This window comes from Echeneis naucrates, chromosome 10, assembly GCF_900963305.1.
Source record: "Echeneis naucrates chromosome 10, fEcheNa1.1, whole genome shotgun sequence".
Classification (NCBI taxonomy): Eukaryota; Metazoa; Chordata; class Actinopteri; order Carangiformes; family Echeneidae; genus Echeneis; species Echeneis naucrates.
Genome location: NC_042520.1, coordinates 7,303,819 through 7,327,914, shown reverse-complemented (window position 1 = coordinate 7,327,914; position 24,096 = coordinate 7,303,819). Strand labels below are relative to the sequence as shown.

General features: G+C 40.1%; 4 protein-coding genes and 1 non-coding gene across 11 annotated transcripts; 2 read left to right on the top strand and 3 right to left on the bottom strand.

Moving 5' to 3' along the window:
• Positions 1 to 348: 348 nt before the first annotated feature.
• Positions 349 to 20,966, bottom strand: septin6 (septin 6). Of its 6 annotated transcripts, XR_003841152.1 has the most exons (12): positions 14,968 to 14,997; positions 12,954 to 13,068; positions 10,791 to 10,986; positions 9,962 to 10,148; positions 8,413 to 8,574; positions 7,769 to 7,865; positions 6,563 to 6,731; positions 6,218 to 6,350; positions 5,910 to 6,100; positions 5,301 to 5,353; positions 4,933 to 4,979; positions 2,646 to 3,786 (listed from the first exon to the last, which is right to left on the bottom strand). XR_003841152.1 is itself a non-coding variant. In XM_029512467.1 (11 exons), exons 1-10 carry the CDS (start codon positions 14,995 to 14,997, stop codon positions 5,350 to 5,352), a joined length of 1,284 nt encoding a protein of 427 aa, XP_029368327.1. In that variant the 3' UTR covers positions 349 to 2,231; positions 5,301 to 5,349. The 6 variants fall into 6 exon arrangements, 5 of the variants coding, with proteins under 5 accessions (XP_029368327.1, XP_029368328.1, XP_029368323.1 ...); XM_029512467.1 differs by lacking the exons at positions 2,646 to 3,786; positions 4,933 to 4,979 and adding an exon at positions 349 to 2,231; XM_029512466.1 differs by lacking the exon at positions 4,933 to 4,979.
• pttg1 (PTTG1 regulator of sister chromatid separation, securin) lies at positions 16,673 to 19,331 on the top strand. Of its 2 annotated transcripts, none has more exons than XM_029512471.1 (6): positions 16,673 to 17,054; positions 17,782 to 17,868; positions 17,950 to 18,119; positions 18,263 to 18,344; positions 18,558 to 18,719; positions 19,180 to 19,331. In XM_029512471.1, the coding sequence occupies exons 2-6, from the start codon at positions 17,787 to 17,789 to the stop codon at positions 19,257 to 19,259; spliced, it is 576 nt and encodes a 191-aa protein (XP_029368331.1). In that variant the 5' UTR covers positions 16,673 to 17,054; positions 17,782 to 17,786; the 3' UTR covers positions 19,260 to 19,331. The 2 variants fall into 2 exon arrangements, with proteins under 2 accessions (XP_029368331.1, XP_029368330.1); XM_029512470.1 differs by having other exon boundaries at positions 16,674 to 17,039.
• sowahd (sosondowah ankyrin repeat domain family d) lies at positions 19,366 to 22,377 on the top strand. The gene is made up of 2 exons (XM_029512469.1): positions 19,366 to 19,699; positions 19,948 to 22,377. The coding sequence occupies exon 2, from the start codon at positions 20,071 to 20,073 to the stop codon at positions 21,028 to 21,030; it is 960 nt and encodes a 319-aa protein (XP_029368329.1). The 5' UTR covers positions 19,366 to 19,699; positions 19,948 to 20,070; the 3' UTR covers positions 21,031 to 22,377.
• On the bottom strand, positions 21,728 to 23,750 carry rpl39 (ribosomal protein L39). The gene is made up of 3 exons (XM_029512473.1): positions 23,682 to 23,750; positions 23,287 to 23,390; positions 21,728 to 21,907 (listed from the first exon to the last, which is right to left on the bottom strand). Exons 1-3 carry the CDS (start codon positions 23,682 to 23,684, stop codon positions 21,859 to 21,861), a joined length of 156 nt encoding a protein of 51 aa, XP_029368333.1. The 5' UTR covers positions 23,685 to 23,750; the 3' UTR covers positions 21,728 to 21,858.
• On the bottom strand, positions 22,535 to 22,666 carry LOC115050499 (small nucleolar RNA SNORA69). The gene has a single exon (XR_003841202.1). It is a non-coding gene; the product is annotated as a small nucleolar RNA SNORA69 (small nucleolar RNA).
• Positions 23,751 to 24,096: the final 346 nt, after the last annotated feature.

Sequence of the window (24,096 nt, the reverse complement as noted above, 5' to 3'; positions counted from 1 at the left end):
ACACCACCAACTTTTCTCGGCACATTTACAGTTTTATGGCAACTATGTTGTTCGGAGCTTCTGTAGGAAGGACTCTGTTATTCTTACCCCTGACAATAACTGTTTTGGACTCTGGCTTTGGGTTTGGTGTTGGTGTCATGCTGCAGAATTATTCTATCATCAGATAGTGCTGTGTTATAGCCACATAAATTATAAACCACATTTAGATATAGTTAAATGACTGGTCACTAAGATGAGTTTGTGTTTCACTGTCCATATGAGCAGCAGTGCTGCTGCCTCCTATTCCCCTCAAAAATAATGTCAAAATGACCTTAAGTCAACTTGAATGAAAGAGAAAAGCTTAGCGAGTTTGGATCACATTTTTTTATTGAAAATGTACATCAATGGAATCAAACTAAAGATACTGAATACTTTGTAGTGTGGGAGATATTTTGACTACAAGAGGTGATGACTGATTAGAAAAATGTATGGCATTTTCTGACACCAAAAATGTTACTTTACACTCAGAGTCACGTCCAAAGATCAAAAGGTAATAAACAACAAGTCTCCACTTCAATACACAAAATATATCCTTATAAATTATATAAATGCATGAGTATTTTTGAATACTCCTATCTGGGATTCAGTTCAACTCCATCTTATTCTAATATTTGGCAGAATGAGAGCTGAGATCATAGGGCAGAGCAAATATACATGAATAATATGCACCATTTCGAAGAAAACAGCAATTAAGTTGAAATTGACTGCAAAATTGAGTCATTAGGGGGTAAAATCAAGCAGGTCAAAGGTCACAGCAGCAATGAAATGAAAAGATGCATGCAAAATATAGTATAGGTTTGTGAATATTAAAGCAGAGTGCGTAATAAAAGGCCATGACATGGGACCTCCATGGTATTCAACAGTGACATGTAAACATGGGCACCATAAAATGAAGTGCTAAGTAAAATATTGCTTTGGCTTTTGCATGATGACTAATTTAATTGTTTGATTTTTATTTTCAGAAAACCTGAAAGCTGGAGATTTTATTACCGACTAGATTTATTAAAAAAAAAAAAAAGCAGTACATCTACTCATTATAGTACATTTCATAACACATTACACACAGTGAATTCAGTGCTTCTGTCATGGATGAATTACTGTTAAGCAGCAAGCCTTAACATTTTAGTAGCCTTTTATTCTAATGTGCGCTTTGTATTAAGAGTCCGATTGAAAAGATGAGTGCATAGTGCAGGTCATTGCAATTCTATTTCAAGTAAAGATCAAATAATGATGTCAACCTATGAGCCATGGAAAAGTGTGAACCCCCATTAATGACTTCTATCAACTTTAAGAGTCGATTTATATACATTAAGACATGATAGCAGATTTAAACTGTGCCCGGTTCCCAACCTGCCAACCTGGTTTAGAGCTTCATTAAGTGGTCAGAAATACCATGCGAGTCCACATAAGGCCATATTCAACAAAAGTAGATGCAATGGTGGGAAAATATAAAAGAAAGGTTTAAGACAGGAAGAGAAAGAGGAAGAGGTAAAGGGTGCTTAGTTCTTGCTGAAGCTGCAATCCCCTCTTCAGGTGGTCAAGACAGATTAAAAGAAGCTGAAGAGACAAAGAGAAAGAAAGCCAGCAGTTAGAGAAGAGTGCAAAGCAGTCACAGCAATAAAAAAATTCAGGGCTGGAGTCAAAGATTTAGAAGTGCATTTCATATATCAAGCACAGTGATGTCAGAGAGGAAATCACAAATAAAACCCAGATCGTGAAATCCCGAATATTCTACAGTCGTTCAAATACACATCAAGCATGAACAATGAATGGACATTGTGCCCACTGAGAAAACTGCATAAAATTTAAAAAAGTGAACAAACATTGAAAATTGTGCTTTAACTCTTATGATTGCCTTCTTGATTGTGGCCCATCTAAAATGTAAATGTGTTTTCCAAATGTAACAATATATGAACAAGTGTACATATCAGCTCAATCTCAATTTAAGAGGAAAAAGGATGTTAGTCATGACTCAAAAAAAAAAAAAAAAAAAACACCACGCACAAGCTCAAGGTGAGGTTAGATCAGCAGTGAAACATGGGCACACATTAACTCATATCACAGAGCTGGTAATTTTTAAGAAACCCTGATGGATGGAGTCTTCAAAGTCTCTGGTACTCAGTACCCACAAAGGCTGGTCCCTTAGCAAAGCTTGAGAGTTGAGGACCTACTCAGTGCAGAGCCAGGGATTACTGCAAAGAAAAGTGAAACCACACAGACTGATGAGCTGAGCGTTAGGACGAAGGAACAGCTCTACACTAGATGTACTTTGACCCTCAATGCAATTGGAACGTGTTTTTAATGCAGATGACTTCAAGACAAGTCTCTCTTCCACAATACAGTAAGAGCAACCTTGAACCTCAAGGTGGTGAAAAGGCAGGATGAGCAAAAAGAAAAACATACCTGCAGATGTCCATAGGATTGAGAACAACTAAACAGTTTGATATGTCAACCAAACCCGTCAGGACCCGAACAAGTGTAAGAGGAAAATAAACAAAATTTACATTCATTATCTACCTACCCTGTATGCCCTGTGGGATTCCTTAAACAAATTAAACCCAATTTACAGCAATATTTCTCATAGACAATGATTATGGCCACAGTTGTAACATTTTGTGAAAAATTGGCCTTTATTTTCTTTTGAAGTCTTTTTTTTTTGTGTAACACTGATACAAAAAATGGATCCCTGCAGGACAACGGACATCATGATCAATGACTCAAGTGTGCCTTCATAATAAGTAAGATAAAAAAGGAGAGTTACAATTGCACTGACAACATTATTACATACTTAAAAAAACATTGCAATTTTGTGTAAAAAAAAAAGTGCAAATGTGAAAGCGAGTACAATAAGCATATAAAACATGACAATGAATGAGGTATGGGAGAAGTGGCAAAGAGATTAGGCTCACATTTGCTCATCTGTCAGGCTAAATTAAAACAACATCAGCAAATGGGCATAAATAGCAAAATAGATCTCTGTGTCCTTTTTTCTGCTAGACCAAAACTTGCATGGACATAACGACTGGAGCACAGAAATCACTGGCGTCGCCAATTCAACCAGGAATAAAATCTTTGAGTTTTTCACCATTACCAAATGAGCTCAACCTTGAGCCACTGACCAATCATTTACTAATGACTAACTCAAACAAATGCTGATATTGATGTGGTTTGTAGTCTCAAGGTATGCAGCTATCCGAGGCCACCGGAGTTTATATTAACTCTTTATATTAATATTGAGTTTATATTAACAGACAATAAACTCCATTGTGCTCTATGGCAGGTCTCTGACCACATCAGGACAACACTCATGTCCCAGTGTCTGATGCTTGTTTCTCTTTAGACTCAATACATTTTTTGCCCATCACAACAGTAGTCATGTATGTTAATATATATATATAAAAAAAAAGCTCACTCAATCATGCAATGAATATAAGACAAATATGGAATGCATTTTTTTGGTAAATTTGTCTGAAAAGACAAACTGAATAATCGCTTGTACAAACCCAATTACATACAAGTTTCATTCAGCAAAAACAAGTGATGTAAAACTGACAGCAATGCCCAGCATCTTCCACAGAACAGGGGGGAGGGGCACATGGAGGGTTGAATTATGAGGGGGTTGGGTGAGGGTGGTGGTTTGGGGTGGGGTGGGGGGTGGGGGGGGGGTACGGTAAAAGGATGATGGGGTGGAAACTCATTCACAGCAGGACGGCCACAAGGGAGCACTTTTTCTACAGGGGTCCTAAGCTGGAAATGAGAGAGAAGGGCTGTTATTGCTGTCCTTTGAGTTAAAACATCATCACGACACACACCGTTTCACATGGGTGACATCACATCAACATTAGTGACAACAGATGGTATGCAGAGGAAATCATGCTTTCAAGGCAGCTCAATGGGTGCAAATTTACAGAGGTGAGAGTTCAAGTATAACCATCTCCGTTTTTGAATTATTTTCTGGCCCCTCACCCTTAAACAACGAACCCGATTGTCTTTTTCGTGTCTCAGTATCATCACACAGCAGCTTGTTTTGATCTGTTATTAACAGACTTGAGCTGTTTGAAGAGTTTACAGATTGTGAGACAGATGTCTTCCTTCACTTTGACCCTCCCCAGTGGTGGAGCCTCAATAACATCTCCCCCTCGGTGGATTTTGCTTTTGTATCAACTCAAGAGGGAGCGGCGGCAGAGGGGGGTCGTCATACGGCCATTGGATCAACTAAACATGTCATGTCTATAAACAGATACTGGCCCTGAGGCTGTTTGTCCTCTGGTGTGACCCGTTAGTCCCAGTTCAGCCTTGAATGGCTCATTGTGTGAGACCAAGGATGGGCTGGGAAGGACTTGGAAGAGCCACAAAAAGGAGACTGTTGTGGATTTAGGGAGGCGGATGGGGAAGTACATAAAAATGTTGTGCAGTAATACATTTAAGTGGTTGATTTAGAGGTTGGCACAAGGACAATAAACACTGCCAGTGACAGGATAGATGCAGATGTTGCCGATGAGGCTGCACACATTGCTCAGGCACTACCATATTTAAACAAAACGAATGGGCAAATTAAATGCATATAAATTTGGATAACATTTGAAATAATTTTAACAAATAATCAAATTTGCTGCCAATTCAATTTCCTTTGATCAACTAATCACTTCAACTCTAAAATCAAGAATATCCACATACTGGATAAGATGCTCTAAGGAGTAACAGGGATAATGTGTCCTTTTCCCAGTCCAATAAAGATTTTTTTAGCTTTATACTCAGTATTTGAAATAATTATGTTATTGCTGGCTTGAATTTAAAAAAAATTCACATATCCAACCAATTCATGTGACTTCACTTATACTTAAAATGGTTTTTTCTTTTTTGTGATGGTGTAACTCAAGGAGGGAGTCTTACCAGAAAAGGTGCCTCATGCAGCATGCATCAAGTGCAGGAGGAGTTAACTGGAAAACATTATGGATGCAACATAGGTGACACATGCACTCATATTACAGATTCACATCTATGCAAGCATTAATCACTATCTGTGCCTCCTGGGGGCTGACAAAAACACAGAAGGTTAAATACACATGAACATAATTATTTTTCAGTTAACATTTTAAGTGCAAGAACTCATCAATTTCAACCAATGACCCATAGACAAAGCTCAAATGTCACATATGCCCCTTTTGGAAGGACGCTTTTTCAGGCAGAGCTCATAGAGAGAAGAAGTGGCTGTGAAGAAAATAAATTAACAAGGGGAAAGAAAATAAAGCAAAAACAACCTTCTCAGTGCAAGTGTCTTCTTCCTTTTCTAACAGGCACGGAGTGACATCAGCTTAAACACACAACCAGGAGTTCATTACCAACATGAAGGGACCAAACAACATATGCAGCCCACTGCAACTATACTTGAATACATCTGACTGCACACACGGCCTCGTGTACAGTCAAAGTTTCAATAAAAACTATTTACATAGTCAGAAGGAAACACAGAATTAATGTAAAAAATACTAAGAAACTGAGACACAGCACCTGGCCATTTAAGTTACTAAAACTGATGGGGTTCCACGATGCTACTGAAACAATTACCAACTGTGTTCTGGAAAAGACATACTGCACTTATCTTCACTGCTAGCAGGGACTAAAGAATGGCATACAATCCATGGATTTGAAAGTTTATCTACAATTGAATGTTAATGTGCTTAATGTGAACTTAATTATGAAATCTTGAAGGCCATTCTCTGAACAGACCCCACAGTTTAATTCGGCAAATCGTGGAATGTTTGTTAGGTAACACGATTTTGTGTAAACCTAACTTTTCCAACCCACATACCGCCATGGTCACCTGGGGAATAAGGCTAAAAAGACGGGGGCAAGAGAACAATACTTACTTTTTCCTCTCTTTGTCCCTCTTGAGTGTGGTGGAGCCCCCTGCCTGCTGAGCTTGGTTCTGCAACAGCTCTGCTGCAGTCTTTTTCTGTTTGAACGTGTTGAGCTCATCATCCAGGGACTTTTTCTTCTCCTCCAGTTTCTTTTTTTCGTCCTGGTGGAGCTTCTTCAGCCGATCAAATTTCTCATGTAGCTGCATGGCAGTGACAGAAGAAACGTACATTTGTGCTAATAAACAGGAACAGAAATCTCAAACAACTGTAAGCATTGTATTTCAGGTTTAGGGAAGTTCCAAGTGAAATAATTATACCTCTTTTTCTGCTTCTTTGAGCTCAGCCTCCTTCTCTTTGACTCTTTGGACAAACATTTGCCTCATTTCTTCTTCTTTCTTCTGCAGCTCACCCATGAACTCATTCCTCTTAGCTTCATATGTCTCTTGCAAACTGGGAAAGGAAAGGGATAAAAATGAGCAGGAGAGACTACACTGACCACACATGAGAAAAACCTAAACTCAAACAGTTGATAGCTCCCAAGTCTCAATTAATAATGCAAGTGGAAAAAAAATAAATAAATAAAAATACAAACATCTGGGGGAGGGGCAGAAATAAGCAGATGTAGGTATGAGGCATGAAGATAAGTTAAGACCCAAGTCAACCTGAAAGGCTTGCTGTCAGGATCTGTGTCTTTAAAGCCCATCTCCTCCAGTTTGCAGCGGCGGTAGAGCTCATAATGGCGTGTGTGAGTTTGCTCTCGCAGGTCCTCCATGTTGACTCTTATCAGCATTTCTCGCAGTTTGACGAAGTCACAGTGATTTTCATTTTCAACTGTGATTGACAAATGAAAACTGTTAATTTCACCCAATATAGAAGAATTCATAGGCCCAGTCATACCAGCAGTGCCAGTACAAAACAGAGTAGTGCTTAAGTCCTGGGGCTTCTCTATTGATTTTGCTACTCGACTGAACACCACACTCCCACGGACCATGTGACATCATGTGAGTACACATGTATGCACAGAGTCAGTGTGTGGTTAACAGAGCCAGTGTCAGATAAAGACTACACCCAGAGACATTATACAATAGGTATGTAATGAAGTATAACGACTATGAGGTGAAAGTGCCAATAATGAGCTCTGTAATTGTTTAAGGGTGTTCATATCTACAATGAGTAAACAGCATAGCATAGCAATGCTTTGTGGAATGATATGTAAAGGGCTACATTTTTATGACAGAGATTGCTGGAAGTGGGTGAAAACACCAATGAATCAAAAACAAATGCAAGTCACCTCTTCAACCTTGGGGGCATTACATTTGACGCACAATTTCACTGTATCAAATACAATAGCATCTGTTAGTCAGTAAACAAGCCCTTTCAGGGAGGAAAATAAAGCAAACCCAATACAAAACCAACCTAATGATGTCCACATCCTGATGACTTTACTGCATTTAAGATCTATAAATGCTGGATAGAAACCAACCCACACACACTTACACACTAAATAATTACACCATACACTTGAAAGCTGACTAGTGTGAACTTGAAAATGTATGAAATACTTTAAGAGCAAATCAGTAAAACTTATGTCATTCCTACATATTTCAGTTCCTCCTAGGACCTAACTGTGACTGCTTTCTACTTACAGTATGGATTTATTAAGGAGGTCACTAAGGCTGCATAAGCATAGAGCTCACTCAGATCTGCTGGTGGGGGGGCTCTAGTAAAATGAGATTATATAACTGGTTATCAACGAGTGTGCAGCAGCTGATGTAGCGAAGGAGAAATATGATGGGAGGGAGTAGCTGCAGCAGCTCTGACAAGAGGGAGCACTCTCATTTCCTGCACAGGTTGTGGCCCAAGCTTACCCTGCACTGTCCCCCAAGGGTACTGCCGGGCCTTCACCATCTTGTTTCCAATCTTTACTTCCTCTGTGCTCCCCACAACAGCAAATGGCAAATGACTCTGAAGCAAAAAGAAAATCAATATCAGTATTGCACCAAATCTGAAACATGGACACCTAGGCAGGTTTACCTCAAAGTCTCTCCTGTGTTCCCAACAAACAAAAGTGTTGCTGCAATTTTATAATTTACACTCAAAAAAAAAAAAAAAGAGCTCTGACAGGAAATTGTATGAAGAGGTCAGACATTACAAGACATAGGGGCAACAGTCTAACACAATCAGCAAGGGAGAGTTAAGATGACATGAAAAGCTAAATCAACTTTAGTTCATCCATCTGTTGACACAGGCCTGTTCCCACACTGCAGGCTTCCTACAGAGTGAGCTAGCTGATTGTGCTACTTAAGACACACTCCTCCCCATGAGGGGAAGCTTCATGACAGCTTGAACAGAAACAGACGATGCATGTCCTGATTCTGTGTGACATGCAAACAGTACATAAGGGTTTAGCTTAAAAAAGGGGAACAATGTGTAGCACTGTATTTCCTACATTTCCAACTCTGATCTACCATCTTCTGTATAAATGCACGTAAATACAGGTAGAGAGCCTTACATTCATGGTGGAGTTGATCTCTGCCACAGACTCATCATCAGTGGGGAACTGATAAATCTGCACTCCATTGCTGACCAACTCACTGGTGATTTTGATTTTGAACTTGGCAAGCTCGCTCTTGGAGATGGCATCCGACTTGGCAATTATTGGAATTATATTGACCTGCAAGTTAAAAAGTACGATTTAATATAGGCTGACACAATGACAAAGCAAAGTGCTTTCAGACATGCAGCTAAATATAAAATGGCCCATAGCCATCTCTCAAAGGTAACTTTTTCTCATTTCATCGTCTTTGGCCCAAATTTAGAAAGGAGTTCATATATTTTTAAAAAGATCCAAAATTACAACTGAAATAATTCTCATCTTTGGGGTTTAAAGGCAAAATAAAATATCACTCTCACTATTTCACTTTTTACACTTCAAATCATATTTTGTCCATGATCAAAAAGCTGAATAACCAGTGCCCTCTGTTCTAGGAACTCTATAAATTAGGCCTTTGTGTATTGCAGACAATTACAAATTCTTAGGCACAGGGATAAAAATAGTATCAACAACAAAGAGTGTGGCAGGCTTCCATCTCCTACTCTTGCCCTTAAAGTGCTTACTCAACTAGTGTACTACTACTCAAGACTTGATGAGATGATTTTAACAACCTTTACTCTATCCATGTGATCCAAACAAACAAAGCAATACAGAGAGGTGTGTGAAAAAAGTGAGCACGCCAAATCGGTTTCACAATCCCAGGTTATTTGTTTTCCATGTGTGGGTCTAATTAATTAATGGTATGGGATGCTGAGAGTCATATGATCAAAAATATTTCACTGTATTGCTTGCACGCCTTCCCTAGGTGAATGTGTAAACAGAGGAGGCTCTGCTCTGGATCACGCTCTTGTGAGCACTTGCTGGAGGGCACAGCTGCTCTGGCAAACACTGAGCTGGCTCTTTGTACAAAAGCCAGGATGTCCATACAAATCAGCTACTATGAAGAAGACCTTATAAAATCCGAGGCAGCAGTCACTGAGATGGCTGAATTTCACAGTTGACCTACACTGACACAGTAACAAGACCAGAGCCAAGATGCATGGGTGCAGATGTTCTGTAAAAGGTTTATGACCAATTACTGAAGTGGATAGATCAAATGTTGCATACAACACCGCAGTGCCAATGAATTTATCTTCTAGATCTCAAACATGCTACAGAAAGAATATCAGTGTTTCTTGTATTTTATTCTGCTCCAGACCAAATGTCCTTCTCACTTAATGCTAAAAACAACAATTCAAACACCATAGTAGATAAATCCATAAATCCTGCAAGACAGAGGATAAACTATACAATGCTTTCATATCACAAGAGCCATTTCTAAACCCAAACAGTAGGTGGAAGTAACCAGGAACTGATGGAAAATATCATGAATTCAATGTAACTGTCATCTCACTCGATCATGTCACCACTTCCACATCTGATTAGAAGAAATTTTATTGCCATCTTTAAGTTATAAAATTGCCCCCTTGAAGATGATAATAGTTTGATAAAGAAAATTTAATCTCACCTTGCTATCCAGTTTCTTCATGGTCACTAAATCCAGCGATTTGAGCGAGTGTCCAGTGGGAGCAATAAAGTACAGGCATGCATGGATGCGAGTGTCGTGGTAACTGTGTAGCGTGCGCTTGATTTTCAATTCTTCCTGTAGATACGCTTCAAACTGGGCATCAATAAATTCCACAATGGACTTGTAGCTGTCAGCGAAGAGAAGACAATATAGTAGTGAAGAGAAGCTTAAAATATTCAATGTTAATTTTCATTAGAACGTGTGCTCTTCCGTTTCTATTTTTAGAGGCTCTACCTGTACAACTTATCACTTAGGTTAGTTTATCAGAAGTGTAGCTCCACTGATTAGATGAAGATATTCTTTGCCCTTTAAAGGTTTCCATTTATGTAGCAATTTGATACTAAGTCGAGTGTGAACCACAGGAATCCAATCAAAAGAGAGTTCACAAATGGTTCACATGATATCATACTCTCCCAAAGCTTAACTCAGGAGAAGAGTTAACCATTATATTGTCAAGAGCAAGCCTGGTAACAAAATCTAAGGGAAGTCTACAGTACATGAAATGTCTGATTTGTTTTTAAAGTTGACCTGATACCATGAACTACTCTAGATGGTGACTTGATTCCATAGCCTCAAGGTAGCTTTGTAGAGTCAGGATTGAATTAGGTTCAGCTCTAAGGAGGTTTCTCTCACAGAGTTCCCCAGAAACTCTGTGTTCCTGACATGCTCTGTGAGCTGAAAGACCGCTCACAATGACAAAAGAAATCCAATAATAGAGATGAAACCTTGCCCTGTTACACAGATTTGACAGTTGTACTGACTGCTTTACCTGTCTTCCTTATTGATCTGGTCCCCAAAGCCCACGGTGTTGACAACAGTAAGTTTGAGACGCACATTACTCTCCTGGAGCTCATACGTGTTGGATTTGAGTGTGACTCCTGGCTGGTTGTGTTGGGTGGGTTCCCCCTCAAACTTGGTGTTGAACAATGTGTCCATCAGGGTTGACTTGCCAAGGCCCGTCTCCCCTAGATGTCACAGAGAAAATTCATCATATTACTGCTCTTTTCATTTACATAATTAAAAATAGGGAAGTGGTTTCCTTCACACACAGCTCTCTTTTTCATCTCCACTTAAACAGAAATGTATATCAGTTTAACCTGCATGCTTGTAAACCATTTTGTCTGCTTGCTGATGTTTTTTTCTGAAAAACTATTAACTCAATTAAACTCAAAAATAAAAACTACAGTTGTGTTTAATTGAGGTGTTTCAGTATTACACTCTGAAGATACCTCAGAAAAACGTGTTGTTTCAAACAAATGTTTACTTGCACAAAAATAGCATGTATTCTGACATCAATTCGTTGTCAGATGACTGCGATACACAGCTCTCTCTGTAAGAAGAGCTATTTCTACTCATCAGTGCCTGACCTACACTCTCAGCATATTATGCCATTTTTGTCAGCTATATTGCTGCGTTTCCAATCTCTTCTCCAAAATACAAAAAAAAAAAAAAAAAACCCAGCAAGGGTGATATTTTCTGTTTATAAGATCAGTTTAAGTCATTATGGAGATGTCTTTCACGCTTTAGGGCAATTTGGTATCTTATATGGAGTGGCTCTAGGCCCATTATGACTCCAAATGACTGGAATACAATGTCTGACATTTATAGAAAAACCTTCTGAAATTCCCAAAAAACTGAAATAAATGTCAGTCTTTTCAACGCAGCAGACCCCCAGGAAGAGGGTGAAAACCCTGCCAGTAGAAGCAGACACTAATAATTTCCTACAATTAAAGTATGTAAACAAAGATGTGTTAATGCTACTAGTGCTCCAAATAAATTTCACAGAAATGGTGGAAAAGGTCTTGAGAAAACAAACAAACAAACAAACAAACAAAAAAAAAAAAAAACAAAAAAAAAAAACAAAAAAAACCCAGCAATATCTTAGTAATAAGCAGAGAAATCTCCGTAAATATTGTCTAAATTATCTAAAACTTATAAATAGAGAATATATGTGTGCGTATTTCTTTATACCAAAACAAATTATGGCACGTCCTGTTTATGGGAGAACGCACACTACACACACAACAATACCCTGTGTAATCTGTAACACTGGTGTGGAAAAATGTCCTCTCCATGGCATCCCTATTACAAACACATCTCAATATAATTCATTAATTCATTCATCTATCTTCTTCTGCTTCTGGGTCATGGGGGTGCTGGAGCCAATCCCAGCTCACATTGGCTTAGGGCGGGGTACACCCTGGACAGGACGCCAGTCCTGGTAAGAGTCACCAGTTAATTTAAATATCCACGTCTTTGGATGATGGGAGGAAACCCACGAAAGCACAGAGAGAACATGCAAACGCCCCACAGAAAGGCCACAGACCTGGGAACCGAACCCAAAACCTTCTTATTGTGGGACAATAGCACCATGTCAGTATAATGCTGTATGATTTAACACATCAGAAACTACAGTCCACAGTTGAATCAATACTTCTCTAAAAGAGTTGGTACTGAAAGGCAACATTGCCTCCTCCAAAAAGCTATTGTTTATTGCATGACTGTTGAAATATATTGCATTAGTTGTCACTGAGTGTATGTGAGTAATAATTGTAGTACATAATGAAGTCGTGACTTGTCACTAGTATCAGCAAAGTGTCAATATATAATCAAATGTTCAGGCAAACATCCATCACTGACTAATAAATTTAGCCAGTGGCTTATATCATGTGTAAAATGATGTTGAAATAGATGTACAAATCCGGTTTCTTGTAGCAGCGTAGGAAAATAAAATAAATGCCTGCAGGTATTTTTGAGTTTATTTATATCTGTATGAGGGCATTACACTCATTACAGCAACTAGCGCTGAGGAATCTATAAAATGCAATGTTGCAAGAAACTGCTTTGCATCTTGTGATCAACCATGATTTATTCAGTCATAATTTGGCCTGAGGAGAGAGAGGAAAGGTCCTATTATGCATGTTAGACTCACCAACGCAGAGGATGTTAAAGCAGAAGCCATGGTTAACTGACTTGTTGACCAGCTGGTCAGGCATGCTGTCAAAGCCAACATGACCTGCCAGAGGGACAGCACGAGCACCTTCACCCTAAAAACAAAAGAAATAACATATTTTAAATCACTTATCTTATGAGAATTATATCTACCATGTTAATAAACCATGCTGTGATACCTTTAAAATGCACAGGGCATTCTATGGCCCATGATTTACATTTTCATCTTGGTATTTGTTGGTAATAACTAAATAACATTCTAGACTAGACTATTTCCACCACATTTGACCACATTAGTCTGAGTTCAGGTGCATTGTAACTCACTTCCTGTTTCCTGGGCTGTAACTTTCATTCCACAGACAAGACAGTTATAAACCACAATGTACTTATAAGGACACGTGTTGTTCTTGTTCATGTCAAGATAAGTGAAAAACAGAAATACTCTCTTGAGAAATTAGATTATTTGAAATGACACAAGTTACTAAATTAGAGCAATAGCTCTTCAAATAGCAACACTGTAAATCAACTTGGATCTCTAAAAAATAAACCCAACATATGTCTACAACATATCTAAAACAAATGTTTATGGACTGCACGCTGTTTGTGCTGTCTATCTCTGGATTGTAACACAAAACACCAGCATGTAAAGGCACTGTAGTTAGGTGTGTGGGGGCGTGTGGGGGCGTGTGGCTGGCAATGAGCACCTCCATCTTTGCGATTCTCATTTCTGCAGCCTACATCTACACTGTGAGGTGCAGGAAAGCAAAGAATTTAGATTATATGGCAACAGCGAGACCTCTCAACCAACTAAACCTCAGCCAACCAGCCATTATGTGGCCTAACATAACACAGTGCTGTTTTCCACTGTGGTGAATGATTTTAGATAAATGCATTCCGTTAGAGGGTCAGTTTAAAAAAAAAATCCAAACAACTGGACAAGCTGATGGTACTGAACAGTTGTGGATTATTTAGATAGTTGTAATTGGGTTTAAACAGCTGAGAGGGTGTATTTGGGAAAACTGGGGGTGATGTTACTTGGACAAACAGCTTATACTCTTCAGCTGCAAGTGCAACATTCCTGAAACCTATCCTGCTTTTCAAGACACTTGCAGCCAAGTGTCCTGAAAAGCGGGTTTTCATTCAGGAGCCGCAGAGGGACTTCCAAATTGCAAAAAAAACAAAACAAAAAAAAAAAAACAAACAAAAAAAAAAAAAAAACCTTGCTATTCAGAGCTCTCTCTCCGAGTGAAGCGGCTTCCTCTTTTTGTCTTAGCCCAAAACAAAAGCCGAGCTAACTTTATACACGCTTTTCAAATTGCAGGCTTCGCCGCTCGTAAGCAGCTGGAGTCCGTCCTGGTTGTGTTTTCTGTGCACGTCAGACAACGCCCGACTCAAAGTTAACGGGACTCACACGGAACAACATAACGGAAACGAGCTGCGCCGGAGATGCACCGAAATGGGGGCGTCGAGAATGAATGGCCTAACGACGGCTCAATAATACGATACCGTGTAACGTGAGAGGCTACAACACAGGTTTAAAACATTTCATTTCAACACAAAAGGGAAGAACAAACACACACACAGCTTCGCTTGATACACTATTTCTACCAAAGGTAACAACAAGGGGGACTCGTAGGCGGTAGCTGACATTAATGAAAATATGACAGTGTGTATTACCAGAGAGCTCCGACCGGGCAGCCTTGGGCCTTACCATACATGCAGCTGTTTTATTCATGTTTTATCCATTTATTTATTTGGAATAAAAACAGATTTGTACAGCCTAGCACAGACTACATCTGGGCTCATTTTGGACGGAGTAACGGCAGGAAAAGCGCGAGGCGACCAGCTAAATCTCATTTCCTGAAGGCACGACGGAAATACGTTTTCAGCATGTGTTGAGATTTGCTGCATCGTTTTACGGGGTATACGATGAAAGTGACAGCAGTGCCGTGATAAAAAGATTTTTGTTTTTTCCTTTTAGACGGGCTACTCACCGCTTGTCTTGCTATCTCAGTAGACGCCATGGCGCTGGCCGTTAGCTGGAGGACAAACCCTCCGCTGCTCTTCAGCAAAGGAAACCTCGTAGGAATGTACCACAGCTCAACAGGCTACTTTACCTGCTATCAACCTCATTATTTTTGACCACCTTCCGTTATGGGAGATTTGTCAAGTGCAGACAAATGGATATCGAAATCACAGCAGATTCTTACCCGTTTACATTTTGAAATGATCGTGTTTAATGAGACTACCCGCCGAGATCCCCCCACAAGTTTGCCCGAATGGTTTCGTCCTGTGACAAAGCCAGTGAACCGCAGTCAATGAACTAATGATTATTTAGCAGCAGTAAGCAAAACCTGAAAGGCTCCTTTTGGTTAGTTGGGTTCCTGTACCTTCTCACACACATTTCACACCCACGTTCAATTAATTTATACAATTAAGCTTGTTCCTTTGGCCTTACGCACCATTTTCCATTGTCTTTTATTGTGTGGCATGTATTTATCTTGTATATTTCCCAAATTGTTATCCTCATTACCATGACTACATTGCAAAGGGCAATGAATTTATATACAGCTTATTTATTCAAATATGCTATAGCCTACAAATACACTTAATATACATCATATGCCCTGGGTGGAGAAGTGACAATGTGGCCACTGAAATCATTTTCATACCAAAATGATAAAATTACAGCCACATGTTAACCCTCTACAACTATTGAACTCAATGTATATAGAAAATTAAATGGTATGTGGAATGTAAAGTAGGGAAGAAAGAATAGCAAACCTCAAAGGGACCTTTCGCTAATGTTATCCAAGAGAATTGTGTTGAGAGCGACTGGACCTGGTTCTATGCACTGTTATTCTCATGTTGTAATGTTGTAATCTATTATAAATTTTAAACTGATAAATGGCCAATGAAATAATCAACATTGTTCTAATTTACAATTATCTCCCAGCGGCAGCAGGAACATCAACTGTCTGTCACAGGCTCTTTCAACAAATTTTACCTATCCAGACCAGCACAATCCTTCCCATGGGCATTTCCACTGGCCTTTATCCACTGCATGCACAGTAATGACTGTATACGTAACTTTAACCCTACAAGGTATCACACTGTATGAAATAAGCAGCTGTTCATTTGCCCACAGGAATTTTTTAAATATACATCTTGCAACATACATCTACATATCTTCTCAAAAATATTGATCTATCGCTTCCAAAAATATCACAGTGAAAATTAAACCACAGTTAACATGTGAAAGCTGTACGTTAAGGCTTAAACAAAATCTGGGGTATTAAATGTTTTGTTTAAATTTTTCAACTATGGCCAATTTAACAGGAAACACACATTAGGGGGGATTCCATGCATAGAGTCAAAATGAACTGGTACACTACGGGATTACATTGGATCTGTCATTTTGACTTTCCAACATTCCTTTCCTCTCATTACAAATCAAATTATGCCCAAATTCCACCAAAATTTACTTCATTCTTGAAGTATTTTATTAATGTTCCTCACATGGGAAGACGTGTGTGTGTGTTTGTTTACATATATGTTTTGTTTGTAGTTTTTGTTGTTGTTGTTGTTGTTGTTTGTTCCATCTTGAATGGCTGGGTACATCTGCTAATGTGAATTTGATATGTCTTTAAACTTCTGCTAAATTACTGTCCCTTTGTACACTTACACTTTCATTTCTTCCTGTCTTTCTCTAGTGCCATTAAACACCTAATTTTACAATACCGTTGAGACTGTACATCTGTTAAGTTTGTTTTGTCAATAAAGTTTTGTTCAAAATTGAACGGCTTTAATGGACAATAACACTGCATGACGAAAAATTTCCGTATGTTTATTATTCAGTTGCTTTTGATTTTCTGATTATTTCTGATGATTAAATATAACCTAATCATATTTACAACACGGATCCTGTTTGTGAAACGCCCATCGGAGAGTCTCAGAGGCCAATAGGACGAAGGCAGTGAATTTAAAAAGGAGCCGCGGTAGCTCATCTCCAAACAACCATCCGGTACCGGAACCAGCAACCAGCAACAACTGACAACCGACGGAGGTAAACACGGCTACGGTAAAGTTATCAGTGTAGTATCAACGTTGATGTTGTGTTTCTCAACACATTTACTCCGTGCCAAAGGTTTTATTGAGCCGCTAAAAGCCTGTGCGGTTAGCGTTAACTAGCTAACTGATGGTTTAGCTAATCGAGTTAAACTGACATAAAGTAGGTTCAGATTAAATCTAATGTATTCTTCTATGACATCGGGTCGATCGTGGCTGAGGCAGGCTTTTTAAGATATCTTTAAAAATATGCTGCTGCCTAGTTATAAAGTTATGTTGGATGCTAAAGTCAGACGTGTTTTAGCTGCTGCCAGGTCAAAACAAAACAATTCAAACTAGCCGTATTTGAAACTGTTTTCCTTTAGCACACTGATGTTACAGGACAAATCAGGATAAAGTTTGCTGAAGCTAACTGCTAAAGTTAGCGATTTTTTTTATTATTATTATTATTATTATTATTATTATTATTATTATTATGTCTTTTTCTCACAGATTTTGAATGTTGGAAGTGAGATAATAACCAAATACAGGCCTGCTACCAGCAATCATGGCAGATATAACTTCGACTGAATATAGTTGACAATTCACATGTATGGGTACTTTCCCCCTCATTATGTGAATAAAGCCCTGTGTTTTCTGTTTTAAAGTGGGTCTGCAACTTAGTCCATGAACTAATGAGTTTGAAATAAAACATAAGGCCTCTTTGCAACCTGTTTCATCACGGAATCATGTGTTTACAGATACGATGGCCAACATAATCTTTGCCGAGCCAGAAAATCTCCGTGTACCTTCGCTGAAGCTGCGACAGCGACTTCAGTCTGCCCCAGGTATGAAAATGTCACTGTTGTCTGGCACTAATTTTAGTCTAGTATTATTGCATGTTTATGCTGTTCTTTTTCATCCACCAGAGAGAATCTTGAAATCTCCCATGATTGCCAAAACACCAACCACCCCTTTGCTGTCTGGTCGTAAGGCTTTTGGCACCATCAACAAAATAATCCCACCCTCTGCTGTCACCACAGCAGAGGGTGGAAGAAAAGTCCAACTCCAGAGGACAGAACCCTTAAATCCTCAGGCTGTAATAGTCTCTAATCTTATAATTGAATTTTCATTGCAAAAGATGTAGTAAAAGGAATAAAAATAAATAAATAAAAAATTGCTCTTTACTTTTTTTTTTTTTTTTTTTTTTTTAAATGTGCTAATGCAATGTTTCTTCCACAGGAAACTCAAACTAAACATACTGCTCACTGCAAAGTGGAGGAATATCCAGAAATTGAGAAGTTCATCCCTTATAACCCACTAGGTAACTCGGCCTCAGTTTACCCAAAAGTCATATTTTTACCCATGATGTTGGTGTCCCAGAGAAGGTAACTTACTGGCTGCATCCTGGTCTCAGCTTGTTGGGAGATGAGGCCAGGATGCAGCCAGTAACTTAACAGAATGAGGGATCCAACAACATTCACCATTGAACCCTTGCATAAAACTGTTACTGGTACTGTTGCGCTTTTCCTTCCAGATTTTGAAAAATACAGCATACCTGAAGATTTGGTTTGCATCAGTGGCATGGCTCTGCCTGGACTGGCCTGTTTCCCAAAAACACCACACGCATGTGAGGAAGACCTGGAAAAATTGGATCCTCTCCCAGAGCTGTCACCTGTAAAAATGCCAAAAGCTTCAGGTATTGATTAATTTATGGAACATGGTGACTTTTTATAGTCCACAAAAGAAATTTTTAGAAGTTAAAGTTTTACATCAATTGAAATGATTAAAATATAGTTTTACCACAAAGCCATTCTTATTGATTTAAAACTGCCTCATTTTAAAGCTTACTGCTGCATTGTCAGTGTACAGGAGCTGAATTGTACTGTTTAACCTAGGAGCAGCTAGTTTCCACACTGTCCTGGTTATTAAAGATAAATTCAAGTAACTCTGCAATGTCACGAAAGTCCAAGCATTGTTTCTCAAAACTGGGAAAATGGCCAAGACTGATTATGATAACCTGATAGGAATGAATGAATTTACAAAATAAAAGCCACATTAAGGAAAACAATGTCTTCATATGGTGCACAGGTTGGTCATTATCATTAACTACAGTTATCATAAACCTACTGTATCATTAACGTCACTGTCTCTTCCAGATTACTGCTTGGAGCTGGATGCTTTTCTTCAAACTCTTGAACAGATTATTGAACTTCCTCCAGAGCCAGTTACTGACTGAATGTTAATGCACAGTTTTGTTTTTAAAATTTGACTACATTTAATTTTCACTGAAATAAAATAGTTTTATCGATTCCCTGTTGTCCACTTTCTGTATGGATCTGGTTTATAGCTCTGCTAGTGTATGTTTGTTTGACAAGCTGTAAAAAGGGGCAAGATCAAGTGTACTACTTCCTGCCCCCCCCAAAGTCCATCAGTGGTCACATGTGAGGAATCTCGTCATTGGTTTTGCCTGAGATTAGACTGAACTTTGTTTCAGTTCTTCATGTTAAAGAAGAGTCTCTGCTTGAGGCTGCCTCTCGTTATTTGGAATAAATCTTTAAGTAACTTTTATAATCCTGATCAGGCTTGTTTGCAGGGACTGAATCGCTAATCAGTTGGTTAAGTAGGAATTTGTGTGCTTCTCCAGGCGAGACGGAATGAGGCTTGGCCACAGAGCAGGTGAGTAACATGGCAGCCTGAAGCAGGTGAGCGGGTATGAACAGCTGTTATTATAGAATTTAAGAGGCTTAAATCAGGGAGACACAGTTACTTCGTCACTTGAAAGCAAAATGAGGAACTTCCTTTATCTGCTCATAGCACTCTTAAAACGCTTTATTTTTTGGGGGGGTCAGCAGAAATAAAGCAGTTACCGTATTTATTATTATTATTTTTTTTTTTATAAATAAACTTATCTCCCGTCGGTGCAGGGTGTGAATCCAGCGGAGAAGGGGGAAGCTGTTCCCAGACTATAGTTTGACACTGATAACTTCGGGGTGTTGTCTCAGTAAAAGGAAGTAGCTTCGGACTCGTCGCGCTCAGAGCCAAGCAGCATGTCCGGCGGGGGATCGGACGATGCTGGATCTGAGGCAGCCGTCAGTGATGCGGACGCCCACGGCGGCGGAGCGGCGACACAGGGCGCCGTTGTGGAGCCGCTCTGGAGGCTTGGCATGCAGGTCATGCCCAGCGCCGTCCAGCGGAGGTCGAGGCTGCAGAGGCAGCAAGAAGTCTGTGACGGCGCCGCTCCGGACAGAGGGTCGCTCACACCCGCTATGAGAAAGAAATACCTCAAAGAGCTGCTCCTCAGTAACACATCCAGCGGGTTTGGCAGCGTGCTGTCCTCTCACACCGCCCGCACGTCCTCCGAGCAGGACGCGGACTGGGCTCTGTACCCGATGGAGCACGCCTGGATGCTGTCTGCGGTGGAGGGGAGCTACGAGACCATCCTGGAGTTTATCTCCGCGGACCCCTATCTGTTATCCAGGAGGGATTTCATCAGCGGGTACTCGGCCCTGCACTGGCTGGCCAAACGGGGGGAGGACGACACGCTGCTCAGGCTGCTGCGCTTCTCCGACGCCGCGGGGATCCCGGTGAACGTGAACCTGCGGGGCAGCGGCGGCCTCACGCCGCTGCACGTCGCCTGCATGCACGGACATTACATGATCGTCAAGCTGCTGGTCGGGGCTTTCGGAGCCAACACCGACGCCATGGACTACAACGGCAAGAGAGCCTGGCAGTACCTCAGGCCGGACGCCCCCCCGGAGATGAGGGAGCTGCTGGGGGCCTGGGACGATGAGCACAGTCCGCAAAATGTCAACAGAAACACCAACAACAACAGCAGCAGCAGCAGCTGCGACTCTGCAGCGATCCACCTGAGCGCCTGTGATGAGGTGGATGTTGGACAGGCGGCTGAGGTGAACTCCTTTGACCGGACTAACAGGAGCAGCAGCTGGAGATTTGGCTCTTTCACAAAGCTGCTGTCTCCACTTTCATTTCTCAGGAACAAAAGCTGAGACAAGCGATGCGTCCTGTTTGTTTTTAAATTGGCTTTTCTTGTAGTTTTAAACTTGGGCCGAGAGGGGGCCAATTTTTTGCTTCCTACTTCAGTCTGTCACAAGCCTTAAAGTATTTTTTTTTCCACGATCTAAAAATCAAGTTTTCCTACAATGCACAATAGCCCTTTTCTGCCAAATCCAACCAGAAAGCAGACTGACACTTCTCTGCATTGAAGTGGTGTACTATAGATGTAACTTAATATGTAAAGAGTGTTTGTTTTGTCACATACTTGTATAAAACTAAGAAAAGCTCATAACTCATATCCATATGGAAACTGTTACTAATAAGACGTCAGTTTGGAAATCGTTGCACTACAGCACACAGATAATTCACAACTTGCTTTTCTGGAAATATCACATAAAACAAACACTTTTGGTATTTAAAGGGAAACCGCACTGACCCCAAACTCAATACAAAATGAATATGAACTGAATTCTTTGAGCAGCTGTGGCTCCAGTTTCATCAGTCAGATTAAATAATAGTTGCTGATGTGTTCGGTAAACACACTGTCTTGCTACATCAGCCTTCTTGAGCGGCAGTACTTTTTGTAGTGCTTTTTCAGCACTTCAGCTCCCATTCAATGATTTATTTGCCACAGGAAATGACATGTAAATTGACAAGTTATCCACCTACTGGGCCAAAGAGACCAGAAAATGTTTTTCCAAGTTTGATCACAGATCTTTTATTATCAAACATGACATAACATGGCTCCGTCAATGAAGTCAGGCCCAGCTGCTGGAGGTCCTGGCAGATGTTGGAAGATGAGGACACAGGGATCCCAATGTTTACAGGCCGAGCTTGGTCCTCCTCCAGTGCCTTCTCTTAGAGTTGTACCTAAAATTAAACAATAGGGGGGGGGGTCAGAAAAGAACAATTAGATTTTCATTAAGAAAAATCCCTTCACACAATGAAACTGACAGCTCTAATGACACAATCTGTGTGTGTGTGACTCAACCAATTTATTCTGACATGGCAGATACATGCAAATGTCTGTTGATTGAGACCAAGGCTGAAAAGTTAAGTAAATAGTAAAAATACCAAAGCCATGGGGAAAAAAATAAATAAAATCAGCACGGAAACAGCTGAGTGACGATGAAGACTGAGTAGTATTAAAACCCCCAACACATTCAGCCAAGGAATAGTAAAATTAATGCTGGGTTCAGTTGAAACCATGCAAATTTTGTTTTGCTCTAGTTTCAGAGGCCACAACACATGCCAGACTAGTCACTCTGTAAGAAGAAGGCACTGCAACAATCAAGTTCATTTCTTTGATGAAAAAATTTCATAAATCTACTTGTAGGTAAATAAAGACTTATAGAGAAGTACATTGACTTTTCATTGTCACTTCATGACTGCAGCAATTACGAGAACAACTCCAGACTACTGTATTCACTCACACACACTGAGGGAAATTCTTCAGCAAAGCAATTTAGTGGACAGGTCAGTTTGAGCTAATTGTGCAATGTTCAGCTACAGAGCATCCTGTTCACCTAGAGTGAGCAGGAATAAGAGCTCCATAACAGAAAGATGCTCTCAGCAGGGTTAATGACAGCACTCTACTGCAATGAAGTGCTGCAATTGCAGACCTGCTTTATACAAAACACACTTCCTACATTAGTCACCAAGTCATACATCTTTGTTCTTAAATTCAATGTATACAGTTCAGCAGTAAAGTGTAACTTTTAAAACCATTAGGATGGATAACAAGCTTTAAGGTTGAAAGCTTAAGCTCTGCATCCTCTACAGCCTCTTGAATGCATTTAAAACATCCTGCTGAAATCTCTCTTCCAAGGCAATTGCCAGTAAATACAGTAATGGTTATTAGATCTCACAAGCTAATCTATTGCAGTGCAATACAGCAGGTGTGCACTAGGTCATAGCATGGTGAAAGTTAAGTTAAAGTTGTACAATCTAGCTGAGCACCTTATTTACCTCACAGAACATGTTTGATAAGGCAATGTCTGCCAACAAACTTTTTCTGCCTATATTGTGCAGCTTTATTTATGGTAGGAATTTAACATAGCTGGTTTGGATTAAGTTAATTACACATCACGTAAAGTGCTTGTAAAGGAGCTGACAACAGAGCCTTCCTGGCAATGTAAGTTCTGCTAAGCGAGGAGTCGACACACTGTTGTGGGGCTGCAGCTTGCTGTCCGTGCTTCTTTATATTGTCTGTGGGGAAAAACAACGAAACACACATTTTGTGAACTCACCTGATCTTGTTGCCAGTCTTCATTCTGATCCACTGAGGAATCGGCCTGTTCTGTTTCTGCTTCTTAGCGAGGAAGCGCTTGATCCTGAAGGTCTTGTGGGACGACTTAAAAACACAAAACGTAAATCTCCATTAATGTCAAGCGGACACATTAACTACAACTCATGCCAACCCGGTCTGCAATCCATTTCCAGAGTAACATTTAACCCAACATGCGTCGCACGTCACGGAAGCTAGCTGCTAGCATCGATTAGCTGTTTTATCACACGCATAAACCTCACCCCAAACACGCATTCACATTTATACAGCTCCACTGAGATGTTTATTCAACTCCTGGAGCTATTCTGCGTGTTTATCTGGGCTGGTGACGCGGATGTTTAAAGATTTTGTATTTACCATTTTGTCCACAGTCCTTTCCCGACTATGGCAGTGGTCGAAGAGAAAGAAGGAAGTGACGCAGGCGGTTTTATCCAATAGGGGGCCGAGGAGCGAGCTGCGCAGCCCGCAGACAGCGACACCTACTGGAGGCGTTTAAGTTCAGCTCCAACTCACAAGTGACGAAGGGAAAATTCTACCTTTCACTGTAAAGTAATATCTCATACCTCATACTATACTCCTTTACAACTTACAGTCCAGTGTGGTAGTGAAGGTAAATTACATATCAAAAGACACTTGTCACTCATGTCACTGATGGGTTGGAAGAAAATTCACAAATCAAGAGAAATATCAGACACTTCCATGTACCAAAAAACCTATCAACAGCACTAACCACCTGGCCATCGTACTGTGTATACAGTGGATGTGTTGTGTT

Excerpts from the sequence above, each read along its gene's own strand:
- septin6 (XM_029512463.1), bottom strand. The coding sequence starts at position 14,997 with ATGGCGTCTACTGAGATAGCAAGACAAGCG. Across the intron at positions 10,149-10,790 it reads CAGATCAATAAGGAAGACAG|CTACAAGTCCATTGTGGAAT; the intron begins GTAAAGCAGTCA and ends CTTCGCTGACAG. Across the intron at positions 8,575-9,961 it reads TGAAGAAACTGGATAGCAAG|GTCAATATAATTCCAATAAT; the intron begins GTGAGATTAAAT and ends TTTAACTTGCAG.
- pttg1 (XM_029512471.1), top strand. The coding sequence starts at position 17,787 with ATGGCCAACATAATCTTTGCCGAGCCAGAAAATCTCCGTGTACCTTCG. Across the intron at positions 17,869-17,949 it reads GCGACTTCAGTCTGCCCCAG|AGAGAATCTTGAAATCTCCC; the intron begins GTATGAAAATGT and ends TTCATCCACCAG. Across the intron at positions 18,720-19,179 it reads AAAAATGCCAAAAGCTTCAG|ATTACTGCTTGGAGCTGGAT; the intron begins GTATTGATTAAT and ends TGTCTCTTCCAG.
- sowahd (XM_029512469.1), top strand. The coding sequence starts at position 20,071 with ATGTCCGGCGGGGGATCGGACGATGCTGGATCTGAGGCAGCCGTCAGT.
- rpl39 (XM_029512473.1), bottom strand. Across the intron at positions 21,908-23,286 it reads AAGACTGGCAACAAGATCAG|GTACAACTCTAAGAGAAGGC; the intron begins GTGAGTTCACAA and ends GTTTAATTTTAG.